The sequence below is a fragment of the Dermacentor variabilis genome, unplaced genomic scaffold, assembly GCF_050947875.1.
Source record: "Dermacentor variabilis isolate Ectoservices unplaced genomic scaffold, ASM5094787v1 scaffold_20, whole genome shotgun sequence".
NCBI classification, from domain to species: Eukaryota; Metazoa; Arthropoda; class Arachnida; order Ixodida; family Ixodidae; genus Dermacentor; species Dermacentor variabilis.
This window is the reverse complement of record NW_027460368.1, coordinates 903,922-930,417: the sequence shown is the minus strand read 5'-3', so window position 1 is coordinate 930,417 and position 26,496 is coordinate 903,922. Positions and strand designations below refer to the sequence as shown.

Here is a 26,496-nt window from a genome sequence, read left to right as displayed (position 1 = left end):
AGCGGCCAGATTGGTGGCGCCAGCTGGTGGCGCCAGCTGGTGGCGCCAGCTGGTGGCGCAAAGCTCAACCACCTAAACACAGAGCCAATTATATATTCTTAGCCTGGGGTGTAAGTTTTCTACAGCGGTGTAATTGTGAACACAATTGCGCCGCTTACACCGCCCAAACCGCCCCAGTTTGCCGGAATAGTGGACACGCTATTCACCGCCCAAACCGCTTGCACCGCCCAGCCCGCCCCAGTTTGCCGGAATAGCGGACACGCTAAAAGTCTCTATTAACAGCCTTTAAATAGCACCTAAGTATGTCATGCGAGGACTTGGTGGTTGTTGGATATGATGCTAATCTCTGAACACGGCATCCAAGATTTTCAGTGTGCTGCAGGCATTGACCTCCAAAATGACCAATTTTGGAAGTCATGCCCAGGTACTGTGCCATTTCTCAACATTCCTGGTTCTGTGCAATTTCTGGTGGGCAATAATGGCAGTTGCTTTTGAAGTTCTGATATAAAAGAATTTTATTCTGGCATGCTTTTCATCCACTCGTATGTAAAACTAAAATTTTACAGGGAGCCTGCTCTATGTCCACGTCGTTTAAAACTAGGATTTTTATGTGGTCCAATTTTTGTTGCAGTTGACCTTTTATTTATTTATTCATAATACCTCAAAAGTCCCAGAAATAAGAGGTTACATTTAGGCTGTACTGGCAAATTATGCTTCATTTATATTCAGCATGGCTGCTCTTGTGCCTGGTAAGCATGAAGAGACACAATAACTTGGGTGGCAACACTCAGCCCCTCTTTCCATAACATCACAGCAACTGCTCGTGTCTTGTTTATTGGTAAAGGAAGGCTACTTTGCATTCTAAATAAAGAAAGCAATAACTCAGCCTAGCAAGCTTAGAGAACTTTTCCTCTGCTGCTCATGTTTTATTTGTTTATTTATCTATTATACCTCAAGGGCCTCGATGTGGGGCAGTACATGAGGTACTGCCCCACTGAGTATGGCAGTATTAGTATGAGTATAGTATGAGTGAGTAGCATGAGTATGAGTATGAGTATAGCAGTCGTGGGTTACATGGTAAAATTTTCTTTGGCGGACTTGAATTGGAGGTGCTGTGTTATCAAAGCAATGCATCAAGGAAGGTCCTTCCAGTCTTGGGCAGTACGTAAGAAAAACAATTTTTGATATATCGTTGTGCTGTATCGTAGAGAATAAATAGCCTTTGGTGGCAGCTGCGGGATATGCAAGGCACACATTGAATGAGATCGTTGTTTGCTAAAGAGTATAATGACTAGAAGTGCTAGAGTAGAATAAGACAATACAATGAGAAGTGAGTGTGGCAAGATGAAGTTGATTTGAGGGCAGTAACACTGCTATGAGTAGCTAGAGAAAATAAATCTGGAGGCACAGTTTTGGAATGATTCTAGCATTTTAACTAGATCAGCTTGGTGAGGTTCAAAAACGGAACCAGCATACTCAAGCTTAGGCCAGGCAAGTGTTATGTACATGAGAAGGTTAACAGAAGGTGGCACGAAGACTAGATTATGGCTTAAGTAGCCTAGCACATGATTTGCAAAATTCATGATTTAGATAATATGCTTGGACCAAGTAAGATCCCAAGAAACGCCACGGTACTTAAGAATAAGTGAGAGCTTTAGGGCAACTGTAAATGGTAATAAACCAGATGATGTGTAGTCATGGCAATGGTGAAAGAAAATGAAAAATGTTTTGTTAGTATTTAAGGGCATAAGCCAGTTATCGCACCATTCCTGTATTAGATAATGATGTTTTGTCGGGTAGAGAGATCAGCAGCATCAAATATTGGGCAGTACACAGCGGTACACAATGCAATCATCGGCAAAGAGCTATATGTTAGACTGAACATGGGGGTGAGATGTTAAAGGGGCCTTGAAACACTTTTCCAACTAATCATTATTACCATTATTACCAATCATTTAATCACCATTAAATGACTTCGCCTCGCGAATCTCTTGTCGGAAAATTTTTTCGAATCCTTCAAGTATAAGTCGAGTTATCACACTGATGAGCAGCTTTCTCTCTCCTATCATCTCCACTGGTGCGCTGGAAGCTACACAGGGGCAAAGCCCTGTCGAAAAGCTGAGCATCTCGCCAGCAAGAGGGCTTGTAGCGGCACCCTGTGGCAGCCACAGTATCTACGCCACACAACATGCTGCGACTATCTCGCAGGCCACGTGCAGCAAATGCAGCTACGCAGTACAAAGATGAAATGCTTTTTCTGTTCTTTTTGAAATCGCAGACATATATTTTTCATTTATTTAGCTCTAAATTAGCAATAATAGTATTGCTGAGAATGTTCTTGGTGATCACGAAATCAGTCAATTGCTGTTTGTGGTCTTCTGCTTGCAATGACAACATTGCGAAGGCGAGAGCAGGTGATTTTTCGCTGTTTTTGACATGAGATCATAAATTCGCTGTTGCATGCAGTGCAACAGGGAATTTGCATGTTCACAGGAGCCTTTTCTACAAATTCGCATTATTTTATCAGTGTTTCAGGTAAGTGCAGACAGCTGGGTTAGTTGGTTATGAATAGCATAATGCAACATCATTCCAGCGTGCAGATAAACGTGGATGAGCAGATTCTTGTCTTTCTCTGCTCGTTCGTGTGTTAGGGCCCCTTTAATATAGATATGAAAGCAAAGTGGGGCGGATACAGTGCCCTCCAGAGGGGGATCGGGGTAAGAGCGGTAGTCAACAAAAATAAACTGCTGGTGGCTAGTTATTAATTTGCAAATCCATTAGAGAAAACGTGCTGATCTTTAACTTGAGACTGAACTTGAGGCTCGATAGCTTGAGCAAAAGGCAATGGTTAGTGACTTCATCAAAAGCTTTCTTAAAGTGGAGGAGTAAAGCATCGATGGGCATGTTTCGGTCAAGGTGCAAGTGAATGTCTTGCAAGAAAAGAGCAAGCTCCATTTCGCAGGAATGACCATGGCAAAAACGAATCTGATTATGGCGAAAAAAGTTCATAGATGGTTAGAAACAGGCTCTGTCTGAATGGGTTATGTGTTCCATAATTTTGCTACAAACGGTGGTGATGGAAACGGGGCCATAGTTGCTTGGAGGGGACTTGTTACCTTTCTTGAATTGGGAAAACCGGCTCGGACGGCCAATTGGTAGGGACTGAACCTGTATTGAGAGCCTGTTCGAAGATGCGACAAAATGAAGCTACTTATGTTTCGTATTTTTAAGGACTTTGTTATTTATGCCATCAGTTCCAACAGAGGACGAGTTTTTCAGTTTGTCTGTCACATTAACAATAGTACCAATAGGGTCGATAGCTACTATAAGGTTCATTTGGGGGTGCACACAAGTTGCGGGCGAGAGAAGGTTAACAGGGAACTTAGCAGTGAATACAGAGCAAAAAGCATTATTTAGCAGATCAGCAGCTTCAGATTCAGGGATTGAATATCCATTGCTGTCACTCAAGGAAATTGTATTAGAGCCGGTTGGTTTAATGGTCTGCTGAAATTTTTTCAGTTTGTTTTGAAGCATGGCAAGAAGTGTGTAGTAGAGCTGCATTATACTCATTTTCAGCACTTATGTACTTGTTGGATGTAGAGTTACAAGCTGAATTTTCAGTCCAATGAAATAGTCGTTTCTTATTATTTATGTGCTTGAGGTGCAGGTTAAACAAAGGGGAATTAATGCATTCTATGCTGCTTGTTGCGGGAATAGTTTGCTTATCTGTCGGGCAAAGCAGTTCTCTTTTAAATAAAAGGCAGTCCATGGAGTGTTGTTGATAGTTGCTAACAAAAATAAAAAAAAAATTGTTAGTTCATCTATCATGCATAGTCACCTCCATCACAAAGTGTTCACTGTGCTAAAGGATGAAAGAAATGTGAAGGCAGAAAAGTTTTCAGATTGTGTTTTGAGGATAAGGTCAAGAATATTGGCAGATTGTTCAATTACTTTAGTAGCTTGAGGGACTAATTGTGTTAGACTGAAAATGAGACGAATGTTTTGGAATCCGCTGTCGGTGTTGCTTTTAGCCAGTGTAACAGCTGGATCATTCCACTTGAGGAAGGGAAGAGTAAAATAGCAAGTTCAAGGCATTGTCAATGTAAGGGTGTTGATAGCAAATGCCTATGTGCATGCACGGGAATGAAACATTGCAAAATAGCCAAATAATTTCTAACAGAGTGGAAATGAAATGTTCACAAGCGTGCATTCAAGTACTCTGCTTGCGATGATAAGCACACCGCCACTGTGAGAGTCATTGGGCCTATATTTGTGAAAGATATCAAAGTTGGGATACGAGAGTGAGACGTCGGAGTCAGTCATTGATGAATGAAGCAAAGTTTGTGATAGGAGTACGTCGTCGCTTGACGAAGACAAAATAAAGGTACATACGCTACCATGCTTCGGTATGACGCTATGAATGTCGTTGTATAAGAGTGACAAGAATAGGTGATCAGCCTTACTTGTGTTGTGCCTTCACCTGGCACTAGGATTGCGTTCGACAACCTTTTATATGTTATGGTCATAAATGCATGTTTTATTACAGATGAGCTTATCAAATTGCAGATTGAATTGCATGTTGTGGGTCTTGCCCAAATTTACTAGCTGGCCCTGTGCAACGAAGTTCTAGGTGTGAAGCCATCGCGGACACCATAATCGGACCCTATAAATTTCTTTCTTAGCGAGATAATGCACTCTGTCTTTGTAGTTCAAACACTTGATGATTACTGGCCTGTGTTTATCTCTCTTGAATGCACCCAGTCTCTGAGCATGCTCATTGTCTCGCATTTGAATGTCAATTCCTAGGAACTGCTGGCAGTGGTCAATGACAAGGTTCTCGCTCTTGACCCAAGATTCAGACTATACGTCCTACAGGCCATAAGAAACACATTATATTGGCTAGACCTATCTTCTGCATCTTCCGTTCGGGCAGTCAACGTAGATACCTGTACCATTCATTCTTTCAAAGCAGGCTGGGCAAGGAATACCTCAGATTTTATCCCATTCAGTGATATACATTTCGATTCAGCTTTTTCTAATCGAGTTCGAAAGTCAGCAAAAGCTCTTTCATGATACCAAAGCTTCGCTTGAATTTTTACTTCAGCTCTTCGAGTATTGCCAACTGCTCGGATTGAATTTCTTTAAGTACTGACTAGAGCGGGAGAAGCAAAGCTGCTAAGTGGATTCAGGGGCCCTGGATTAGTTTTTTTGTCCCTGGCTAACAAGAGCAGATCCATCATCATCAGGCACATACTCAGGCCCCCCCACCCCCAGAAATTAAGTGGCATACCCCCCTCCCCACCCACACCACCACTCCTCGCACACATTCCTAAGGCGCCGACAAATGAATCTATTCGGCATTCAACATTTTGCTGCCTTTTAGAGCGAAAGCTGTGTATGACTAACCTTTCATAGTTTTTTCAGCGTCCGTCAACAGAAAAAATACATAATGTGGGCCGATCCTGGTGATAGTGCAGAAAGGGTCCAAGCTCAATGGCACATACCCCTGTGGGCTTGGGAACCTGTAAGTCACCCTTAGGATCAGCCCACGTATGGGGAGTGCTTAATGCCTGCTTCACCTCCACCAGGGGTGGGCTCAGTATTGTACTATCTTCTGGATCGGCCCATGTATGGAAGTGCTTAATGCCTGCTTCACTTCTGCCGCGGGTTGGCCCGGCATTGCACTACCTTTGGGATCGGCCCACATATGGGGAGTGCTTAAATGCCTGCTTCACCTCCGCCGCGGGTCGGCCCGATATTGCACTATCTTCGGGCTGGCCCGCAGCGGAGGTGAAGCACTTCGCTTTTTATCTGAGAGCTTTGACTGTCGTCAGCTTTCGCTGCCATTCCATCTTCACGGAGTGGAATGGTTGTTAATTTTTTCACTTTTGGATGGCGGTAGTTATCGGCATCTCCGGGGTGTGAAGGCCAGTTTTGTCATCGATCAGTGCCCGCACAATTAACTCGAGATGAGTTTAGTTGTCACCATCTATTCAATGATCGTGCGCATCCCTGTCGCTTTGTTAGTTCAACCTTCTTTGTTTAGACTGATCCAGGGATTCAGTTCGTAGTCAGCTGGTCTGTATGCTCGTGGAATGAGCTGCGGCCAGAGAAAACGGCAGTTGCGTTCAACTTTTCCTTTTTGCTTCATTATTTCCTTGAGTGACGGCTCGCCGCGACGCTGGCAGATCCTCGGAACCACATACCCACAATATGGGTTAGACAAGGTGGAAAATAATTCGAAACAGCGCCTATCATCAGACCTTGCAATAACCATTAAACCCATAAGCAATATGTCTGTCACCTGTTACCTCGTCTGGTTTTTCCCCAATTGTACAGCACTTTTCGTGCAAAATTGGCAACTGGAAACAAGAGTCGCAAGGAGTTGAGAAATTAAGCAAACTACTAAGGGAGGCAGCCAAGCCAACAGCCAAACAGGAAGGAAAAGCGAAAATTAACAAATTTAACCGTTGTTTTTCAAAATATTTATAGAACCATAATTTTATTTAAAACGGAAGTAGAGAAAATGCCACTGGAAGTGGAGAATAATTCCGTGACGTTTCTACATTTGTCAGTTGAGCCGCCAGGCGTAGCCACTTCTCTGCTGTGCTAATGTGGGTGTTTTTCTAACCTTCCGCAGTGCGCGCAGTACGTCTAGAACCACAGCATCCTGTGCTCTATGCAGTTGTGCGGGATTGGTGACCACGCATCGTTATGCAACTTCCCAAATAACAGCACGACTTGGTTTTAGCACTTAACTTAGTAGATAGGCAGTAGACGAGGGATTAAAAGAACTGTGATTGTTTCACAAATATACATTTCTGTATAATTCTTCCAGATCTAATTCAAAAAATGCTACTAGAGATCTTTATTTTACACTTTTGCTTGTTTAGTTGTTCTTGGCAGTGTTCTTCCTGCACTTTTTTATGCCCAAGTCGATTTTATGTGGTTTCTTGTTTGCCAAGTAAAGGAAAGGTTTATCTCACAGGCGTACTTGTGAGATACACCTTATTTCAGTTGTCTTTTATGGGTTTACGCGTCTTTATGGCAAATGGTGGGCATTATTCACCTTTGTACTAGTAAAGATACCTCCCCCCTTATTTGCAATAAAAAGTTACCTTCGATTGCCTCCCCCCCCCCCCCCCCCCCGCCCCCGAAAAAATAAATCCTGGGTACGTGCCTGATCATTGTACTTACAAAATCATACATGATCTTGTGCAAATAATGCCTGCAGTGAGACAAGGCCTCGGTAACTGGGTAATTTAGAAAAGACAGTGACAGTCAATTATTTGCTTAATGAAGAGCAAATGCTAGTTAACACAATCTTTCATTATCATGATGCTGAGCCCACTAAACCATTACGTGCAAGCAAACAGGCTTTATGTAGTAGTCGGATGACGTTGCTGATGATGAAGTGGTACGTGGCACTTGGTGTAGGGGAGGCCACAGCTGATCCAGGAATGGTGGGTGGCAAGGGAAGGCTGATGGGCACAAACTGCGAGGTTGCAGTGTACCTCTAATCAGAGGCAAAGAGATCAGCATGGTTGCCAGGTTTGTCCCAGAACTGGTAACACCTGAGCTACCTATGGGACCACTGAGCAGCAGAAGACAGGCAGACCTGATGAACTGCATAACGAAGAGCAAAGGCCAGTTAACATGATCTGTTGTTCTGGTGCCAAGCCTACTGAGTGTTTCAGCACATGTGTACTGGTGTGTACATGTGTACATGGTGGTGCGAAGTAAAGAAAATTCGATATTCATGTCACATTCAGGTGCACCTTTGCAGTTTTTTTAATAATAAGGTCACACAAATGTTGACCCCATGGCCTGTCAGTGCCTTATAGCAGCAAGGAATGGCATGGTTGGTGACAGTACCTGCAAGCTTACAAAGCAAGTTACAGCTTGATTGCCTTCTACTACGCTGTTTGCTTCAGAAGGGGATGGGCTCTGCCTTTGTGATTCACGGGGGTCCATTGCATATTGCTGCAAATAGCCAGGCCATGTGGCTACAGATATGTGCAATGATCGCTTCTGCTTCCTTTATGACAATTCCTTTCACATTTATCATAATTTTCTTTCTTTCTAATCTTTATTCCTTAGCGCAATTGCAGCCTCCAGTATTAAAAGAAACAATGGAAAGCGCATCACAGATGACACATCTTAATTTACGCCTGCTCTCAAGTGGCTTTCACAAACAGGATGCCGCATATAACCCTGGCAGGGTGTGTGTGCCCTCATGATGTGAACACCGCAGTGAACGGTGCACGCACCAGGGAGTGCGTGTGTGCTTACGCATAACGTCGCTGATCTTGCCGCTTCTTGCTGCTACAAGGTGCTGACATGCTGTACGGTCAACACTCGTATGACACTATTAAAAAATTGCAAGGGTGTACCAGCATTCCAGCTTTGGTACAAAATTCAAGACGGAAGGGTGCTGTTCATTAAAAAACACACGAGAAACTATACAAGGACAGGTCTCTACTTGTGAGTTGTGCTCGAATCCCGTTCACATCACTGTTTAACCAACTCTCCTAACCAAAGGTTTTACCCATGAAAGTAAAGTTCAACCTTTATTTGCTAGTTATCAACATTCTACCATCAAATGATTTAAAATGAAAGGGAAGAATTTATCACCCACCTGAGTGTAGCGAAAACTACAAAGGAAACGCTTATCAGTTTCTCAGAAAGAAAGCCTCACTGTTAAAAAATGTGTCCTCCTTTGGGGATTTAACACAGGACTAGTGCCTTTTTGGGGCAGCCACTCTATCATTTCAGCTAACCAGGAAGCTAGCAGGTCGCAGGGCGAAGCCAGATCATTTGACAACTTGAAGTGCAGTACACTGAATGCAACAAATGTGACATTTTGTCACATGAATAAAAATAGTGTTGAAAGAATACTTTACCTGCCCTAATTGATTTATTCCTGCTAGTATTTATTATTATTTTGTGTTAAAATAATATATCAAAAATAAATTAGGCATTTTGTTTCCAATGTTCTTGGGGCTTCATCAAAAGCTTAGCGGCTTTAGATTCTAACAATTTACTGTTCCATTGTTGCCTTGCCGCAATAATTGTGTGTCAGATTAAAGGATTTGTGAGCAAAAATGAACTTACGTGTTTTCTTTTTGTTCGGATGCTACATTTTAAATTTTATGAACGCAGCTGTTCAGCAAAGCACAAAGACATTCTGTCTTGTGAGTCGTTTGAAATCCCACATGTTATTGTGCTTGAAAGGAAAAATTGGCATCGACCCAAGTTGTAGCACGAAGCTGCAAAGAAACTTAGCGTGGAAGCTTGGGCTTGTTGGTGATTCATTCAAAAAGACACAGCGCAATAGAGACATGCACACAGCACTGACTTACAACAGTTTATTCATGATGCCATGAAGGGATAAATATATAGAATGTTACCATGCGCAATGTGTAAATGATTGGCATAAAACCTGGAGCATTATTTGCCATGCTGGTAATGGTAGCCATGCGCCTACAGAGCACACGGAATGCTCGCCATTCAAGCCCTGTCAAGATATACCATTTCCCAAGATAAAAGTGCAATCGTAGGAGAACTGACGCACAAACTATCAGACTTCCTAATGAAATCAGCCTCAATGATTTCACGTGTCAGCTGTGAACTGTTTAGCTAGCACTTTGCTTTTTTCCAAGTAGGGCTTACACCCGTGGTCGCGGCAATGAATACCCAGGTGGCCCTGTACCGTGTTGTACACATTGGGATGGTGCTCCCTGAGACGATCATTTAAGCACCTTCCGGTCTGTCCCATGTACTTTTTTCCACAAGAGAGAGGAATCACATACAACACACCAGTGATGCAGGTTACTAAACCCTTCCTGTGTTTCATAGTACAACAGCCACTCCTGTCTTGTGAAGCAAACTTCCAAAGCTTTGCTAGTTTTTCCAGAGCAGAAAAAACCACCACAGCACCAGCGAGTATAAGCCCTACTTGGAAGGAAGCGAAGTGCTGGCTAAACATAGTTCACAGCTGACACAGGAAATCATTGAGGCAGATTTCATTATGAAGTTTATAGCTCGTGCGTCAGTTCTTCGATTGCGCTTTCATCTTGGGAAATGGAGTATCTTGACACGGTTTGAATGGCAAGCATTCCGTGTGCCCTGTAGGCACGTGATTATCATTATCAGCATTGCAAATGATGCTCCAGCTTTTTTGCCGATCATTCACATATTGTGCATGGTAGCACCCAGTATATATGTTCCTTTGTGGATTCATGAATAAACTGTTGTAAGTCAGTGCGTGTGCGTGTTCCTCTCACGTGTCCCTGTCTTTTTTTGCGCTGTGTCCTTTTTCCTGCAAAGGAAACCCACATGGGTTTCTCAGAAACAAAGCTTCATAGTTGAAGAAAACTTTGTGCTACATACGAGTGGATGTCAGTGGAATTCCACAGAACTAATTTGCAGTTATTGTGCTTTAGTGGTGTTAAAATTCTAGCGTATATTGGATGTCGATGATTTGAATTGCAGAAAAATTGTGCGGACCCTTCAGCTTTGATTGCCCCTCTTTCTCTTGGCACATACACACAGGGAGCTGCAGCCCTTTTCAATTTCTCTCTGGTGCAGGGCGCCGTGGGCCGGCGAGGTTACCCCACCGGGGGGGCAGCAGCCAGCATGCCCGTGCAGGCTCCGCCCCCTCACTCATGGGGCAGTGTGCCTGCCACTGCAGCCTCCAATGCCTGCTGTTGCTGCCGTGGCCGTGCGCCACAGCCTGAAGGGGGATGCCACGCTCCTCAGTGTCGCGCCCACCACCTCCAACAGCAGCAGCAACAGCAGCAGCATCAGCCACAGCAGAGGCGTCACTTACCCGAAAATGGCGTTCCCCCGCTGCTCCACCTTGTCTCTGCGCCCCCTCCTCCACCTGTGGTGTCAGCAGCGGCGGCTGGGGCTGCGGTGATTCCAGCAGCTGCACCTGCTGTTGCCTCCGCAGTTCCTGAGGAGAGTGCCGAGCAGGTGGTCGCACGCTGTGTTCACGAGATGGCGCTGCTTCTCAGGCCTGCTGCTCAAGGCAAGCTGTCATTACCATTGCTACCACTACAAGCTTGATTCAGTCCACTGTGGGGCAGGGAGTACTCTGGCCTACATTTTAGAGCTAACGTTTTGACTAGGCTACTTGCCTTCATCAGGGCCCTGCTGTAAACAAGTGTTGTTGTCAAAACATTGGCTGTGGCCTGAGGCTTCACTTGTTCCCCACTGTTTTAATCACTTCAGATCTCTGTGTACCTGTGAACCTCTGTGTTGTCTGGCCTATGTTTGCCACTTCTAAATATTGTCACAGTCGCTAATGTGGGAAGAAGAGGACGATGATGGTGGCCTTGGAGACGACGAAGAAGAGTAAAGTTTTATTGCTGCTCTACGCTTGTTGACTCAGCCATTAAAAGCCATCTGTAAATAGACGCACGCTTCTTCCTTCCCGTAACATCATTGGTGGAGGTGCGGGGTAATCACTTGCGCAAGACGGAGCTCTGCAGCGGACGTAACCTGGCCGTCATGTCATCCGAAGGAGAGAGTTCAACCACGGCCCCGTCGTCGCCACCGACGGTCATCCTGGCTCAGCCTCGCGACCCTGGCATGTTTTCCGGGATCGACAATGTTGACATCGATGACTGGTTGCAGAATTACGAACGGGTCAGCGCACACAACAGGTGGGATAACACGCTTATGCTGGCCAATATAATATTCTACCTCAAGAAAACAGCATGGGTCTGGTTCGAAACACACGAAGAAGAGCTTACGAGTTGGGACCAGTGGAAACAGAAGCTTAGAGATTTGTTCGGCAAGCCCGTCGGCCGCCAATGTGCTGCGAAGAAGGACCTTGAGATCTGTGTGCAGACGTCCGCTGAATCTTACGTGGCGTATACCCAGGACGTCCTTGCTCTTTGCTGCAAGGTGGATAACAATACGGCAGAGGCAGACAAGGTCAGCCACATTTTAAAAGGCATCGCAGATGACGCATTTAACCTGCTTGTTTATAAGAACATAACAACGGCCAATGAGATCATTAACGAATGTCGCCGCTTTGAAGATGCGAAGAGTCGCCGCATAGTTGAACAGTTTACGCGTCTACCTAATACCGCAGCTTCATCGACGTGCGAAGACATTTGTCCACCGCGTGAGCCCACCTCCTGCGAGAATGTCGTATGTATTGTTCGGCGAGAAATCGAAGCAGCGTCTCCTGCCACGCCAGTGACGCAGTGCTTTGACGATTCCTGGTCGCTTGTGTCTCATTCAGTCGGTAATTCGCGAAGAACTTTCCAATGTGGGTCTTCCGTCCATCTGCTCCACCAGCCGTCCTGACTTTGCTTCGTCTGCTGCCCCTGCCCCTGTTAACCGGAGCCAATATGGTCCATATCCGAGCTATCGCAACCCGGCCGAATGGCGCACGCATGACGATAGACCCATCTGCTTTTACTGTGGATGTGTGGGCCACATCTCTCGCCACTGTCGAAGTTCCTGGCCATCCCACTCTCGACCAAGCTTTCCCGCCTACCGCCGCTCCCCACTGAATCCTCGCCCACCATCACTCTTCACCGAGGTTGAAGATGCACCTGACAACGCTCGAGCCACCGCGACCAGCCGCTCGCCATCACCACATAGTCGCCGCTCCCGTTCGCCCCAGCTGCGTCGCTCTCCATCCCCAGCTTACCGTCGCTGCTCTCCGACGGGAAACTTAACTGGGGCAGCTCCTGGAGGTGACGCTGCTCTAGAACCCTGGCGTGAAATTCCTCTGCTGACCCTGCCTACTAATCGGAACCTTCTGGACGTGGACGTGGATGGTTTGCCCGTTACAGCACTCATCGACACTGGAGCCCAAATTTCCATCATGAGTGCGGAGCTTCGAACGCGCTTGAAGAAAGTACTTACTCCTGCTCCGACTCGACTGCTCCAGGTCGCCGACGGTGGAACTCCGGCTGAGCTTGGAATGTGTACTGCTCATGTCAGTGTTGCCGGTCGCCACACATCCATTTTGTTTAGTGTGCTAGAAAGTTACTCTCACAATGTGATCCTCGAACTCGACTTTTTGGCCGCCCATTTTGCTCTGATTGACTGTTCCGCTGGTGTTGTACAACTTGACCTACCCCTACCTGCTCCCGTTGACCTTCCTGCTCAAGCTGCAACTCAGCTTTGTTCCGCGGATTTTATACGCCTGCCATCTCTTCCAGCAACCTGCATCCTTGTCTTAGCCTGCCCACCTGTACCTGACGGAGACTATGTCCTTACTCCCGCAACTTCAGTCCTGCTTTCTCACAATATCTCCTTCCCACACACCACCGTTTCTGTTGCAGACAATCAGACATGTCTTCCCATCCTAAATTTCGGACAGTGCCCACAAGTACTTCCTCGAGGCATGCCTCTTGCCACGTTGTCACTGACGCACGAGTGCCACATTTCCGCTCTATCTGTTGCGCCGTCTTCGACCAATGCTCATTCTGCGCCTTCTGCATCAGCCCCGACCGATGACTTTACAAAGATGATTGCACCGGACCTCTCAACCCAACAAGCTGCAGAGCTCCGTGACCTCCTAGAGTCCTACTCCGACATTTTCAACCTGAACAATCGCCCTTTGTGTCAGACTACGGTCGTCAAGCATCAAATAAATACCGGCGATGGAGCACCTGTTCGCCGACGCCCATACCGGGTGTTGCCTTCTGAGTGACAAGTTATCCAGAGCGAGGTTGACAAGATGGCTTGCCAAAGGGATTATTGAACACTCTTCCAGGACGTGGGCGTCCCCTGTTGTTCTTGTCAAAAAGAAGGATAACAACTGGCGATTCTGCGTTGACTATCGTCATCTAAACACGATCACCAAGAAAGATGTATATCCACTTCCCCGCATTGCCAATGCTCTGGATTGTCTCCACGGTGCCACTTATTTTTCATCTATAGACCTTCGCTCTGGATATTGGCAAATTGCCATGGATGAAATGGACCGTGAAAAGACCGCATTTATCACACCAGACGGCCTATATCAGTTCCGGGTAATGCCTTTTGGCTTGTGCAGTGGCACGGCGACCTTTGAACGGATGATGGACATGCTCTTGCGTGGTTTGAAATGGTCCATCTGTTTGTGCTACTTGGATGATGTCATCGTATTCTCTTCAACTTTTGCGACTCATCTTGAAAGACTTTCATCTGTTCTTTGTTTTTCGCACCGGTGGCTTGCAGCTAAACTTGTCCAAGTGCCACTTCGGTCACCTTCAAATAACCATGCTCAGACACCTCGTCGATTCGTCAGACATTCGCCCCGACCCCGCTAAAGTTCGTGCTGTGCAGAATTTCTCCATACCAACTTGTGCCAAGGATGTTCGCAGTTTTATTGGCCTTTGCTCTTACTTCCGCAGGTTTGTGGAAAATTTTGCCCATGTTGCCCGTCCCCTGACTGACCTCCTGAAGAAAGACGTTCCTTTCTGTTGGGGCTCTGAACAAGCATCTGCTTTCTTGCAGCTCATCACTCTGCTCACCACACCTCCTGTTCTCGCCCATTTTGACACCTCTGCTCCGACAGAAATCCACACTGACACCAGTGGCTACGGCATCGGTGCAGTTTTAGCTCAACGCCAATGTGGGCACGACCGCGTTATCGCCTACGCCAGTCGCCTCCTCTCTCCAGCAGAGCGCAATTACTCGATTACTGAGTGCGAGTGTCTCGCCCTCATTTGGAAGGTGGGCAAGTTCCGACCCTACATATATGGTCGATCATTTACAGTTACAACCGACCACCATGGCCTTTGTTGGCTTTCCTCCCTCAAGGATCCCACCGGACGCCTCGGTCGCTGGGCCCTACGGCTGCAGAAATACACCTACACTGTGGTCTACAAGTATGGGTCATCTACATCAGGACGCCGACTGCCTGTCTCGTCATCCCGTCGATGTACCGGATGGTTTAGTGGATGTCGCACCGATCTGCGTTCTTTCGCTCTCTGCCTTGCAAGACATTGGCGCTGAACAATGGCTCGATGAGTCGTTACATCCCATTATCGAACACCTGCTCTCTGATCCGCCTGACCCATCCCTTCACATGTTTGTACTACAAAATGGCATCCTGTATCGCCACAACATGCACTCCGACGGGCCCGAGCTCCTAACAGTCATTCCGTCTCATCTTTGACAGACTGTACTGCAGCAACTGCACTACGTTCCCACCGCTGGACACCTTGGCGTCACGCAGACCTGTGACCGAATTCAGTGACGGTTTTTCTGGCCCCATCTCAACCGCTCCGTCCGGAGCTATGTTGCCGTGTGAGTCGTGTCAACGCCGGAAAAGACCAGCTGTGCCTCCTGCCGGACTGCTGCAGCCTTTGGATATACCGGCCAACCCTTTTTTTCGCGTTGGCGTTGATCTTCTCAGACCATTCCCTATATCAAATGACGGAAATAGATGGATTGCCGTCGCTACAGACTATACAACTCGCTATGCCATTACTAGAGCCCTACCGACCAGCTGCGCTACAGACGTCGCTGATTTCTTGCTTCACGATGTAATCTTGCACCACGGTGCACCACGTCAACTTCTCACCGATCGCGGCAGATACTTTCTTGCCAAAGTCATAGACGACCTACTTCGATCATGTGCTACTAAGCACAAACTTCCTACCGCTTACCATCCTCAAACTAACGGTCTTACCAAACGCCTGAATTGCACATTAACTGACATGCTAGCAATGTATGTTTCCTCCGTTCATTGCCACTGGGACATTGCTCTACCATTCGTCACGTTCGCCTACAATTCCTCGCGCCACGACACAGCTGGCTATTCACCCTTCTATCTCCTCTTCGGCTGTTCGCCGACTTCCTTTCGACCACATTCGACTCGCCGACAGAGTACACTTGGAATGTCATAGCCACAGCGACCCAAGCACGCCAGATTGCCCGCATTTGTCTTTCTGCTTCACAGGCATGCCAGAAGTGCCGTTACGACCAGCGCCATCACGACGTGCACTACGAACCAGGTGCTCTTGTGCTAGTTTGGTATCCAACTCGGCGTGTTGGTCTTTCAGAGAAATTCCTCTCGCAATACTATGGCCCTTACCGCATCCTTCGCCAGGTGACCCCTATCACATATGAAGTGTCTCTGCCGGATGCCACGGTGCCTTCACCTCTCTCTGACATCATCCACGTCAGCCATCTCAAACCTTACCTTTCTCAGACCGATGAGCCGCACCAATAAGGTGCTTTTTCCGACGGGGGTGATGTCACAGTCGGTAATGTGGGAAGAAGAGGACGATGATGGTGGCCTTGGAGACTACGAAGAAGAGTTAAGTTTTATCGCTGCTCTATGCTTGTTGACTCCGCCATTAAAAGCCATCTCTAAATAGACGCACGCTTCTTCCTTCCCGTAGCAATACGTTTCCCTTTCTCTGGCAATGGTTCTGTTGTTGATGGGACCATTGTGGGCGTATGCTTACGCATCACACATTTGGGCAAATGTCTAGTTACACAAAAGTCAAGGAGGTTGTGTGACCCCTGATAATTTGTCTTCTCATTGTCCTGTTCATTTGGTTTGGGGAACAGCAGCTGCTTGCTTTGCCAGCCCACTTGGAAGAGAGTGCAAAGTCACACAGGCAGCCTGAGTGGTTGTTGAATGCTGTCGCTGTTTAACTTAGCAGCTGCCTCGGGCTGTGTAATTCCCATTGAGGCCTCTGTTTGTGCTACAGTGATGAACTTTCATCGTCACATCCCAGCCTCTGTAATATAAACAGGGACAAGTGTTTACTCATCATTTAGACGGCCTGTGTTACTGCAGCATTGTTGCAGCCTACCCATATAATCCTTGTTCTTTGCTTTCACATTTTTGATTTGGAATCGTCTGACACTGTCATTGTTAAAGGGCTGCTGCAGTTGTTTTTTAAGGTAATTTTCTCCAGTTGTATTCAATGAAGTCGTAAAAACAGTGTTATAACTTGAGTTGCCAACAGTCCCGGATTTAGTGCAGTAGTCTTAACTTTTGAGTAAATGTTCTGAGTTCTGACTTCACCCAGTCGGGACAGCTAAATGTCCCAACTTTAGTTTTGTTTTTCTGCTGAATAACAATCAATAAACCAGATTTCTTTTTTTTTATAATGCTGGACACCTCTATTGCACAATCTTCATTTTTGTGTTCTCTTGCCATTGTCATTAAGGCGGTTTTGTTTTTGTCATGGTTTTAGTTCTGTTGGCCCTAACTGTTCACAGTGCCTATATGTATACTGATAATCATGTTAGCCAGGTAACTACTGCACTTGATATAAATTGCGACATGCTAGGACAAAAAAAAAAATTGTCTTGCGGCTCCTGGCACTGACAGGGCTGGTCGTTGCCAGCTGATGCCCTTATTAGTCTAGACTTCGTCCACTTGAGATTTAGCAACCCTAGCTATAGCTCGCAAATGTTTATTTGGTGTTGCTGAGAAGAATGCATAGGCGCTGAGCATGTTCCCAGGTTAAAAACTCCGTACAAGTCTTATTGTAAACAGCTGCTGTCTAATGTTAGAGACCTTACTACAAAAATAAATCTGCTGACTGGTTGGGCTCGATAAAGTGGTATTGTATATAATCTGGCTTTTATTGATCTAGGCCTTACCTGCATTCCTTCAGTTATTTCGAAGAACTCAAGTGAAGTGAGCAAGTGCAGTTAACTGTCTTATTCACTTGGTACTGAAATTTGTTAAAGCAAACTACTGTCAAATTTTTGAAAGCCTTCAAGTTCGAGTTCTGTTCATTTGCATCATAACAATGCAGGCGTGCTCAAGTGAAAAGGTCAAAATTATTTCACTTCAGCGTGCCCGAGCCCCGTATGTGCTGTTCAGCTGTATCTGTTATATAATTTATAACATATGCAGAAGGAATTAACAAAACAAACAGCAAAAAAACACACAACACACCACAACACAACAACACAACAGTTAACAAAGTTCTCAATTCCAATACATTATGAAAATCCTATACTTGGCCATGATATTGTTACATTCAGCTTAGGTAAGTTTCCTTCTTGCCTATATGTATCATTTTGTGTTCATCTAATGCCCTTTGTTAAGTCATGGCCCTGCGTGGTGGCTTAATGGCTATGGCATTATGCTGCTGAGCTCAAAGTCACGGGTGGAGTTCCCCGCTGTGGCAGATGTTTTTATTTGGGGGTGAAATGCAAAAGAACTCGTGTAATTAGATTTAGGTGCATGTTAAGAAACCTCAGGTGGTTACAATTAATCTGCTCGCCCTCTGCAACGGCATCTCTTGTGGCACCAGTGTTGCTTTGGGATGTTGAACATCATGAATGAATGAGTCGTGGCTGCCAGATGTGTGGGCAGGGCAAATTCTGTTCCAGTGTTTTAGTTGTTTCACCGTCTCCCACTTTGTGTCTTGAAGGTGGGTGCTGGCTGAGCCGGCCCTTGCAGCGCAAGCTGGTTTCTCTGGTGCACTGCCCCCTGTCCGAGCCAGAGGGGCGGGCCCGGGCAGCCCGCGCAGCACGCTCGCTGGGCGAGCGCTGTGCCCTCGAGCTTCTCCTCCAGCACCACCAGCACAACCAGGCGGGTGGTGGAGCAGGCGCAGGGGGCCAGCAGCTGAGCGCTGCCCTGTGGGCGGCCGTACGTGCCCGTGGCTGCCAGTTCCTGGGGCCCCACATGCAGGAGGAAGTGTTGAGGCTGGTCCTCCTTGCCCTCGAGGATGGGTCACCCCTGTCGCGCAAGGTGTGCATGTTGCGCGATGCACGTCGATAACCCTGGCCCCTATCTCATTGTACTACTGCTGTGCTTGCAGACAATCAGTTAACATCGCAGTAGCTGTAGTACACGCTAGGGGAATACAGCTCTAGAGTGACAAGATGTGTTTTCACTTGTTCTTTGTTCATGACTTGTCCAGGCACTGTATTTCTCCAGCAAATAACATCGCTAGGACATCCTGATGGGCTAGTTGGTGCATTTCAGTTCACATAATTGACTGCACACATAAACGACACAAAGAAATGTGGACAGAACGAGTGCAAACTAGTTTGTCTGCTTCACATCATTGTCATTGCATAATTCTCATGTTTGCATCGTTTTCAGAATGCATTGTTGCTCTTTGTAGCGCACTACAAGTACCAGTCCATTCTTCTCACTTGGTTTCTTCTGCCTGTATTATCAACGAAACCAGTTCTGTTTTTAACAGACCCAGCTATAACACACAATTGGCGACAACAGCCAAATTTTGGGGGATACATTATCTAGATGGTGTAAATACAACATGCTTTGCTGTGCCGATGCACGCGTGCCGCAGTGCACTGTAAGCAACAAGTGTGTGCAGCAATGCACTGCACGCAACTAGTGCTTACGGCAGTGCACTGCCGTACGCACTAGTTGCATGCGTGCCATCATGCATGCAACTATTTCCGGCTGCTTGTGAAATTTGTGAAAGTACACTTTTTCTTGAGGAGCGAATATACTAGTGGCAAGCGCGAGCTTTCTCACAAAGGACGTGTTATGCAATGCTCCGCCAGTGGAGCGTTTTCATGTCGACCACACAAGTGAACCACCGTTGCCCACTGTCTGCTCAGTGCTGAGTGAGCGCCGAGCAGACCTAACCGAGAAGAGCGCCGAGAAGGCCTAACCAGCTTCGAAGCCGAATACGACGCTTCAAGAACAACCGTCGACTATCGCAAAATGCACAGTTTTGAGAACACAGCTTTATTTCTTATCGCACCAGTTTGCACAAAAAAGATGTGCTGTTATTCCTGGCATCCAGACTGTGAGGCATGTGATGTGGTTTAGCTGTCCCACATGCAGTGCAGCGGTGACCAGCCGTAGGCTCCAGTTGAACCTGCCTCTTACTGTGGCTTTCGTTCGTGCTACAGATTTGACAATCGTCATTGCTTGTTGCTAAACATAAATTTAAGACATCGGTTTATACTACTGGCCACTGTTCTTTGTGTACAACAAAACTGTAGCCGATGTTTGTGTCATCAGTGGCGGTGATGCGCTCGGCCCGGGTGGCCAGCTGGCTGGCTTCCCGCCATTGTTCTGGTGATATCTACTTTAGGACGGGAAAACTACCACTTCTCTGCTGCTTATGGCGCGCCCGCCTGGCATCCTTTCTTGAAAGCGAGCTGCGATGTGGACAAAGTGCACGCTTGCGCTGTATCTTGAAAGCGATGTGGACAAAATGCATGCTCCTGCAGGCCTCATCTTCAAAGTGATCTGCGATATGGACAAAGTGTGCCGGTAGCTTCATGTACTCTGTGCTTTTGAAGTTTAGTTCGCGTTGGAGCGAGAGACGGCACTCGCTCCGTTTGGCATGGACTTTCCACGGTCATTGAGCGAGATGTGTTAATGTTTACCTGTACGTGTGTGATACCATGCTTGTTAATTCAGTTAGTAAGCAAATGTTTACAACTTTATATGGCTGATAAAACTAATATCCTTAGTTTGCATAGCTGTCTACTAATTTGCTATCGCAATCGATGCTTCGCCTTTTGAGTGAAACTGCAACTTTCTTGTTTGTTTTTTTACATTCATTTTTACATTCGTGACTCACTCTTTGCATTAACATTCTTAGACATCGCGACCAAAGTTTCAAAAGGGGGGCATTTCGGATATTACATACTTCGGATTAAAACTGACATTTTTTGTCAGGTTATCAGGGTCCATTGTAACGAGAGTAGACTGTACTGCTGCCGCGCTGGTAGACCCGCATAATCAATGGGTCTGAAAAATTGACCCGTAAAGAATAGCTCAGCGACTATATTTTGCAAAAAACCGTAAAAAATTTGTGTAAATACGGCAATCTTAAATGAGTGCTAAAAGTCGAGCAGTTTGCGATAAAATCATAAAGTTGGCAGCTGTGCTATAGTTATTTTAATTTCGTTGTTTCTATCGCAAAATTTCGCTATTTCACAACTTACGATACGCTAATTTTGGATAGAACAGACCTTTTTCGCTGGATTATCACAGTCCGTTGTAATGAGCGTCGACTGCATACATGCCAAGATGTGTATCGTTACACGAAGCAGACACGAAACCCACTTGGTAGTTTGTGCTCGTCCGGTCCATATTTCCTTATATGGTTTGTGTTTATAGGAGCAGCAGACATGCTAAGAGTGATCACACTGACGGAAAGGCATTGATAGAAGGCATGGAATAGGCATGTGGGCTGTGGCATCTGCCAGCACATAATGCAAGCTTCTCGGACTGTAACAAGATCACGCTGTATCAGTAGTATTGACGCTAGATGTTGTTAGTGTAAAACAAGATCCGATGCTTCCATTTGTGACAGTATGTGATTGTGTGGAGAGCAGGTTCACTTCCTCCTCCTGTTCCATATATACAGCATAAATAGCTAGTGGTTGGTCACGTACAAGAAGCTTGCAGGCAGTGTCACAAATGCCTTGAGCAACTTTAAGTTTGTCACATACTTCAATAATCTGGTGGCTGAACTAAAACACCCAGTATCCACCATCTGAGTGCCAGTCATGCTTCTTATGAATGGGCCTAACATATGCACTCATCAGTCAATGATTACTCATTACTTCACTCAATGAAAAGATCACCCACCAATAATTTGGACTTGATGGGAACCGCTTAAAAGTCCTAATTAAGTTTGAAATAATGGAGTTGCCAGAAAATAAGTGTTATCTGCAAAGTGGCCTCAAGAAAGAAAAATGAAAAAAAAAAAGGCTTGTCAGTGCATTCCTGCATGCATATATGCTTGCATGTGACCTGTTCAGTTTGTATTTTGACCATTTCCATGCTGTACCTACAGGTAGACAAAGGTATCATCAATGCATGCACCAAATCTCCATTTGCTATCGACCTTATTGCTGCACAGAATTCAACTTTGCCCTAATAGCCGAATAGTCATGGACCACATGATTATTCATGTGAAACCGCATTCTTCATGTGACAGATAATTGTCTGGCATTTCCCTTGCTTTATTGCTGTGCTCATAGGCACGGCCATTGATGATGGAGTTGGCGCTACTTGAACCTGCTTGAAGATTTTGAGTGAAACATTTGTAACAGCAACCAAAAAGGTCGCCAGAGATTGTGCATGGGTGGGAATACTGCGCCAATTGTGGCATTTTGATACTCAAGCAAATAGCTGTGCCTTATTGTGGCAAATGTGGAAAATGACTGACATTGCACCACACTGCGCCAGAACAGCTTTGGCTTGGGCAGGCGTCAGTGAAAGATAGCCGGCAAAGTGCAGGGCATTGTCATTGGACTCAGATTGTCCATGTAATAGTAACATTCATATTCTGGCCACGAGTGGGTGCGAACAGCTGCGCCCAATTACGTCTCATGAGTAAAACTCGAGCTAGTGACATTCTTTTAACTTGGCGCCCGAGCCAACGAGTGAGGGCAAGAGGTCTGGGACTTATCCACGTCTCACTATTGGTGGAGCGGAGTCACGTGGTTGTGCTGATGCCATTTCTGCAGATATGTGTGCGAGCATCCACACACTGTTGGCCGTGCCTTTAGTATTTTTTTGTTTTGTTTTTTGTTTTGACTCGCGCTGGCACCATGACAGTTGCTCTTTATCTCTGTGTATAGCCCGGCGATCACAGCTATCGCAAGTTCTGATATCGCATTGATCGCTTATTGCTGCGCATTGTGATTGCCACGATCAGAAAGCGCAAACTGAGAGGGCGAGTGGGGAGGGAAGGCATGTGCAGTTAGGGAAGAGAACCCGCTGTGGTTGCTCAGTGGCTTTGGTGTTGCGCTGCTAAGCACGAGGTCATGGGATCAAATCCCGGCTGCAACAGCCGCGTTTTGATGGGGGCAAAATACAAAAATGCCCATCCCATGCATTGGGGACACGTTAAAGGGACACTAAAGGTTTAAATACCTTTCCAGAAACCTCGCAATGCTTCTTTCGTGCCAAGAAAAGACTTAGTTTACAAAAAAATTGTACCTGAATGGTCCGAATACCTTTTATGAAATTCAAATCTCCCGCCACCCCATCGGGGGAGTGGGGACGTTGCATACGCCATCACCGCCCTTTGCTGCTGTCAGTGCCATCAGTGAGTAAAACGGCGCCCGACAGATGGCGGCACTGAGCAAAGACATAGTGGCGGATTCGCTGCTGCAGCTGCTTTTTAGTCAAGTGGTGTAGACCGTTCTGGCATCCCGCGACATCACATGGAAGTTGAATTCTCTGGTAATTGCAGTTTTTGGGAGTTTCGCAAGCCAGAAAAGCCAGCGCAGCACTACGCGATCAGGAAAGTACTGAAATGCGAAAGCGTGGGCGGCGCAGAGTCCAGTGAAAACTAAACATTTTGACCGCCCGCATTGTTGTCAACGGTCATTTCAGTGAGTTCTTTTTTCTAAACATGAAATGGAACTGGACAAGTAGCATTTTATTTCATCTTATCATGCAATACGAGTATGTTTTTTGCAACGAGTAGTTAAGTACTAGTGACAGAATTTGTCTGAGGAGGGCTTTCGTCATCGGGCAAGTGTTCGAATGTCCCGGTGGAGTCTCTAATCATGTCCTGCATTTACCTCGATTTCTCGATTGTTAAGGCTCTGTACGCGGTAATATTGATGCCTTAGAGATTATTGAGCACTTATTTATCACTTTAGCTTGACTTAGTATTCGCCTTTAGTGTCCCTTTAAAGATCCCCTGGTGGTCAAAATTAATTTGGAGTCAAAGTGTGGTTTTGGCAGGTAAATCCCCAGAATTCAATTCAATTCAAGAGAAGAGGAATGAGTAGGAATGCCTTTTGAGGGAGCTTACAACTAGTCACTCAATATGGACTCCAGATGCCTAGGTACATCTAGTGACTCTACTGAGTGGCTCGGTGAGGTCAGTCACGCGGAGAACCTTTGTTTGATATAGTTGCTATGGTCACATTACCTAGAAATGTCTGAATTAAACCAGTGTAATGTTCACTAACCCTCCAATCACTTAAAACCAGCACTTAATGCAACAATAGTATGAAAAAGGCCTTTAGGCTGTTCAACACTTCCTTAATGCTACCGAATGCAAGGCTTTGTGACTGTGGCATAGTGGCTTGACTTGGCTTCTCTCGCGGCTTAGACATCATTGGTCGCCCTAGAAAAAGTACTGGGAATCATCCGAGTGCTGTCGATAACTTACTCTAATATATTTACTTGTTTCTATGAACTAGTTTGTTTCGATGCCCAGGAGTGTGCCAGGTCCAGCCTTTCAAGACCAACTTTGTTATACAATTAAAATATCTTTGTTTCTCAACCCTTCTGCTTGCTAAGCGTCATCCTTTTGTTATCTTGCTACTTCGAAAATGCATCAGCGCACCTTTAATGTCATCCTGTCGTACACTGTGTGTTGAGCAGCAACTGAGGGTGGGGGATATGCTGCCATTGTTCAATTGTTCCACTGTCCTTCCCCCCTCCTTCCACTCCCAGGTGTTGGTGCTGTTTGTGGTTCAGCGCCTGGCACCCCACTTCCCCCAGGCCTCAAAGACCAGCATAGGCCATGTGGTGCAGCTGCTCTATAGGGCGTCCTGCTTCAAGGTGAGCACTTCTGTGTCACCACTTGGGACTTGTCAGGGGTCTGTCTGTTTTAGTTTGGACTTTGTGATGTCGTAGATAATCCATGTGACACCAGTGCTTTAATTTTAACCTTGTGTGCATTTTGGAACTAGTTTTGCGCACATATTTGTGCTGCCTTTCTGTACTTCAAGGCAGAAACTCGCCTCCCGATAAGCTGCACCCCATCTATTGCCTTGATCAGCGCAGAATCGACTATTATGCAGACACATAATAATCACCCAAAGTGAGTCTTGCTTGAAGTGCACTTGCACAGGGTGTTTTGCTTGACTGCATGCATTAAAAAAAAAATGGTGCTCATTATGTCCGGCGCCCCTTCTATGTGCTGTCTTAGTTGCAAGTTAGCACAGTTAACTTTACAACTCATGACCAACTGTAACCTTCTTCATTGCTTATTCGGCTACTCTGCATGATAAGGGAATGGCGAAATTGACTAGGGCACAAGGTAGAGGCTTTGCTTGGGTAGAATGTTGCTTTCGCTGCAGTGGAACGGTGGCACTATCTGTGGTAGCTATGACAAGTGCACTGTGGTTTTCTGTAGCTGTAACTAATGGCACCACTGTTCTATTGCAATTTGAATTTATTGGGGGTAAAACAGGGAAGGAAGGAGGGGAGCAAATAATCCCTGCAAACATATTAAAGGGACACTTGGAAAGGAAACAAATTTAGACTGATAAAGGGCGTGTTCACAACTGGGAGGTGTGTTCTCATTACATCACCCTGTAAAGTATTCTTTCAAACCATTATTTTTAATTTCGGGGTGCTAATAGGTTTATTAGAAGAGAAACTCAGTTAAATTTTTCGAATTCTGCACTGAAAGACTGTCGGTATGACAGTGTGATGTCATGGATTTCAAAGTATCTTTTTTGTGTGTGTTTGTTTAGACCATTGCTGTAAAGTCCTTTAAACTTGCTTAGTTGTGTCTTTGGCTCCTTTAGAATGCAATGTAGTCCATCTTTACTAGTAAAAAATATTTAGGCCTGAGCAACACCATTACGCCGCTGCTGATAATTTACACCAGCAGTGAAACAGAATACACTTGGGTTACTGCAATATTAGGTCTCTGTTTGTGTGGTTGAGCTCGGCGTCACCAGGTGGTGGCCCTGTGCAGGCCGTTTGTGTTTACACCTCCGCTCATCTGGTAAAATGCTCAGTCTGCTCACGTTTACTGGAATACCGGACACGCTCAGACTCTTTATAGTGTGCTACCATTATAGCTTGAAAATCTTCCTAGGGCAGGCTGAAAATATGCATTTTTGACAGGAGATGTGTGTTCGGCGTATTAACTGTCCCCTAAGCTCCGCTGAGACAGACACTGCCACTAAAGGGGTCGCTATCTGGATCACTGTAGAGGTCAGGCACATGCGTGCTGACTGGCCAAGTTCTAATTATCCGACGAATGCCAATTTTAGGATCAAAATAATGAACGTTTGGGCCCATAGAAATGCATGAGCGTCAACAGGGACCTTCAGTTGAGATTGAATTGACCGAAAAATCAGATGAACTGGAGTCAAATTAACAGCACTTAATGTATTTTCAAATTTTAATTTATTGGTAGAACCTGAATAGAACCAATGAACCTATTGGTTTAGTTTGGTCCGGCCACTTATTCAGACTTTTCGACGCTGCCACAGGTGTCCAAGCGAGAGGGTGACTCATCGCTGATGCAGCTCAAGGAAGAGTTCTGCACATATGAGGCGCTGCGGAGGGAGCATGACGCGCAGATCGTCCAGATTGCCAGCGAGGCAGGCCTGCGGATCGCACCTGAGCAGTGGTCATCACTTCTCTATGGGGACGCGGCCCATCGGTCACACATGCAGTCGCTGGTGGACAAGCTGCAGAGCCCACAGTCCTTTGCCCAGAGCGTCCACGAGCTGTCGCTTGCGCTGCAGCGGACGGGTGACCCTGCGGGACTGGCTGCCCTGCGGCCACACTTTGATCTCCTTGCCCATTGGGAACCGCCGCCAGGTGAGGCCAGGCTGAGGAGGGCAAGT

The 26,496-nt window shown here is 46.1% G+C and overlaps 1 protein-coding gene across 3 annotated transcripts in view; it reads left to right on the top strand.

The window, feature by feature from the left end:
- Nucleotides 1–26,496, top strand: part of roq (RING finger and CCCH-type zinc finger domain-containing protein roquin) — a 162,743-nt gene that overhangs the window by 11,373 nt on the left and 124,874 nt on the right. For all 3 annotated transcript variants that reach the window (XM_075678443.1, XM_075678444.1, XM_075678445.1), the window contains exons 2-5: nt 10,591–11,032; nt 18,366–18,685; nt 24,359–24,466; nt 26,137–26,470. In XM_075678443.1, the coding sequence (XP_075534558.1) occupies nt 10,639–11,032; nt 18,366–18,685; nt 24,359–24,466; nt 26,137–26,470 (1,156 nt within the window). In that variant the 5' untranslated portion in view covers nt 10,591–10,638. The remainder of the gene's footprint in view (nt 1–10,590; nt 11,033–18,365; nt 18,686–24,358; nt 24,467–26,136; nt 26,471–26,496) is intronic.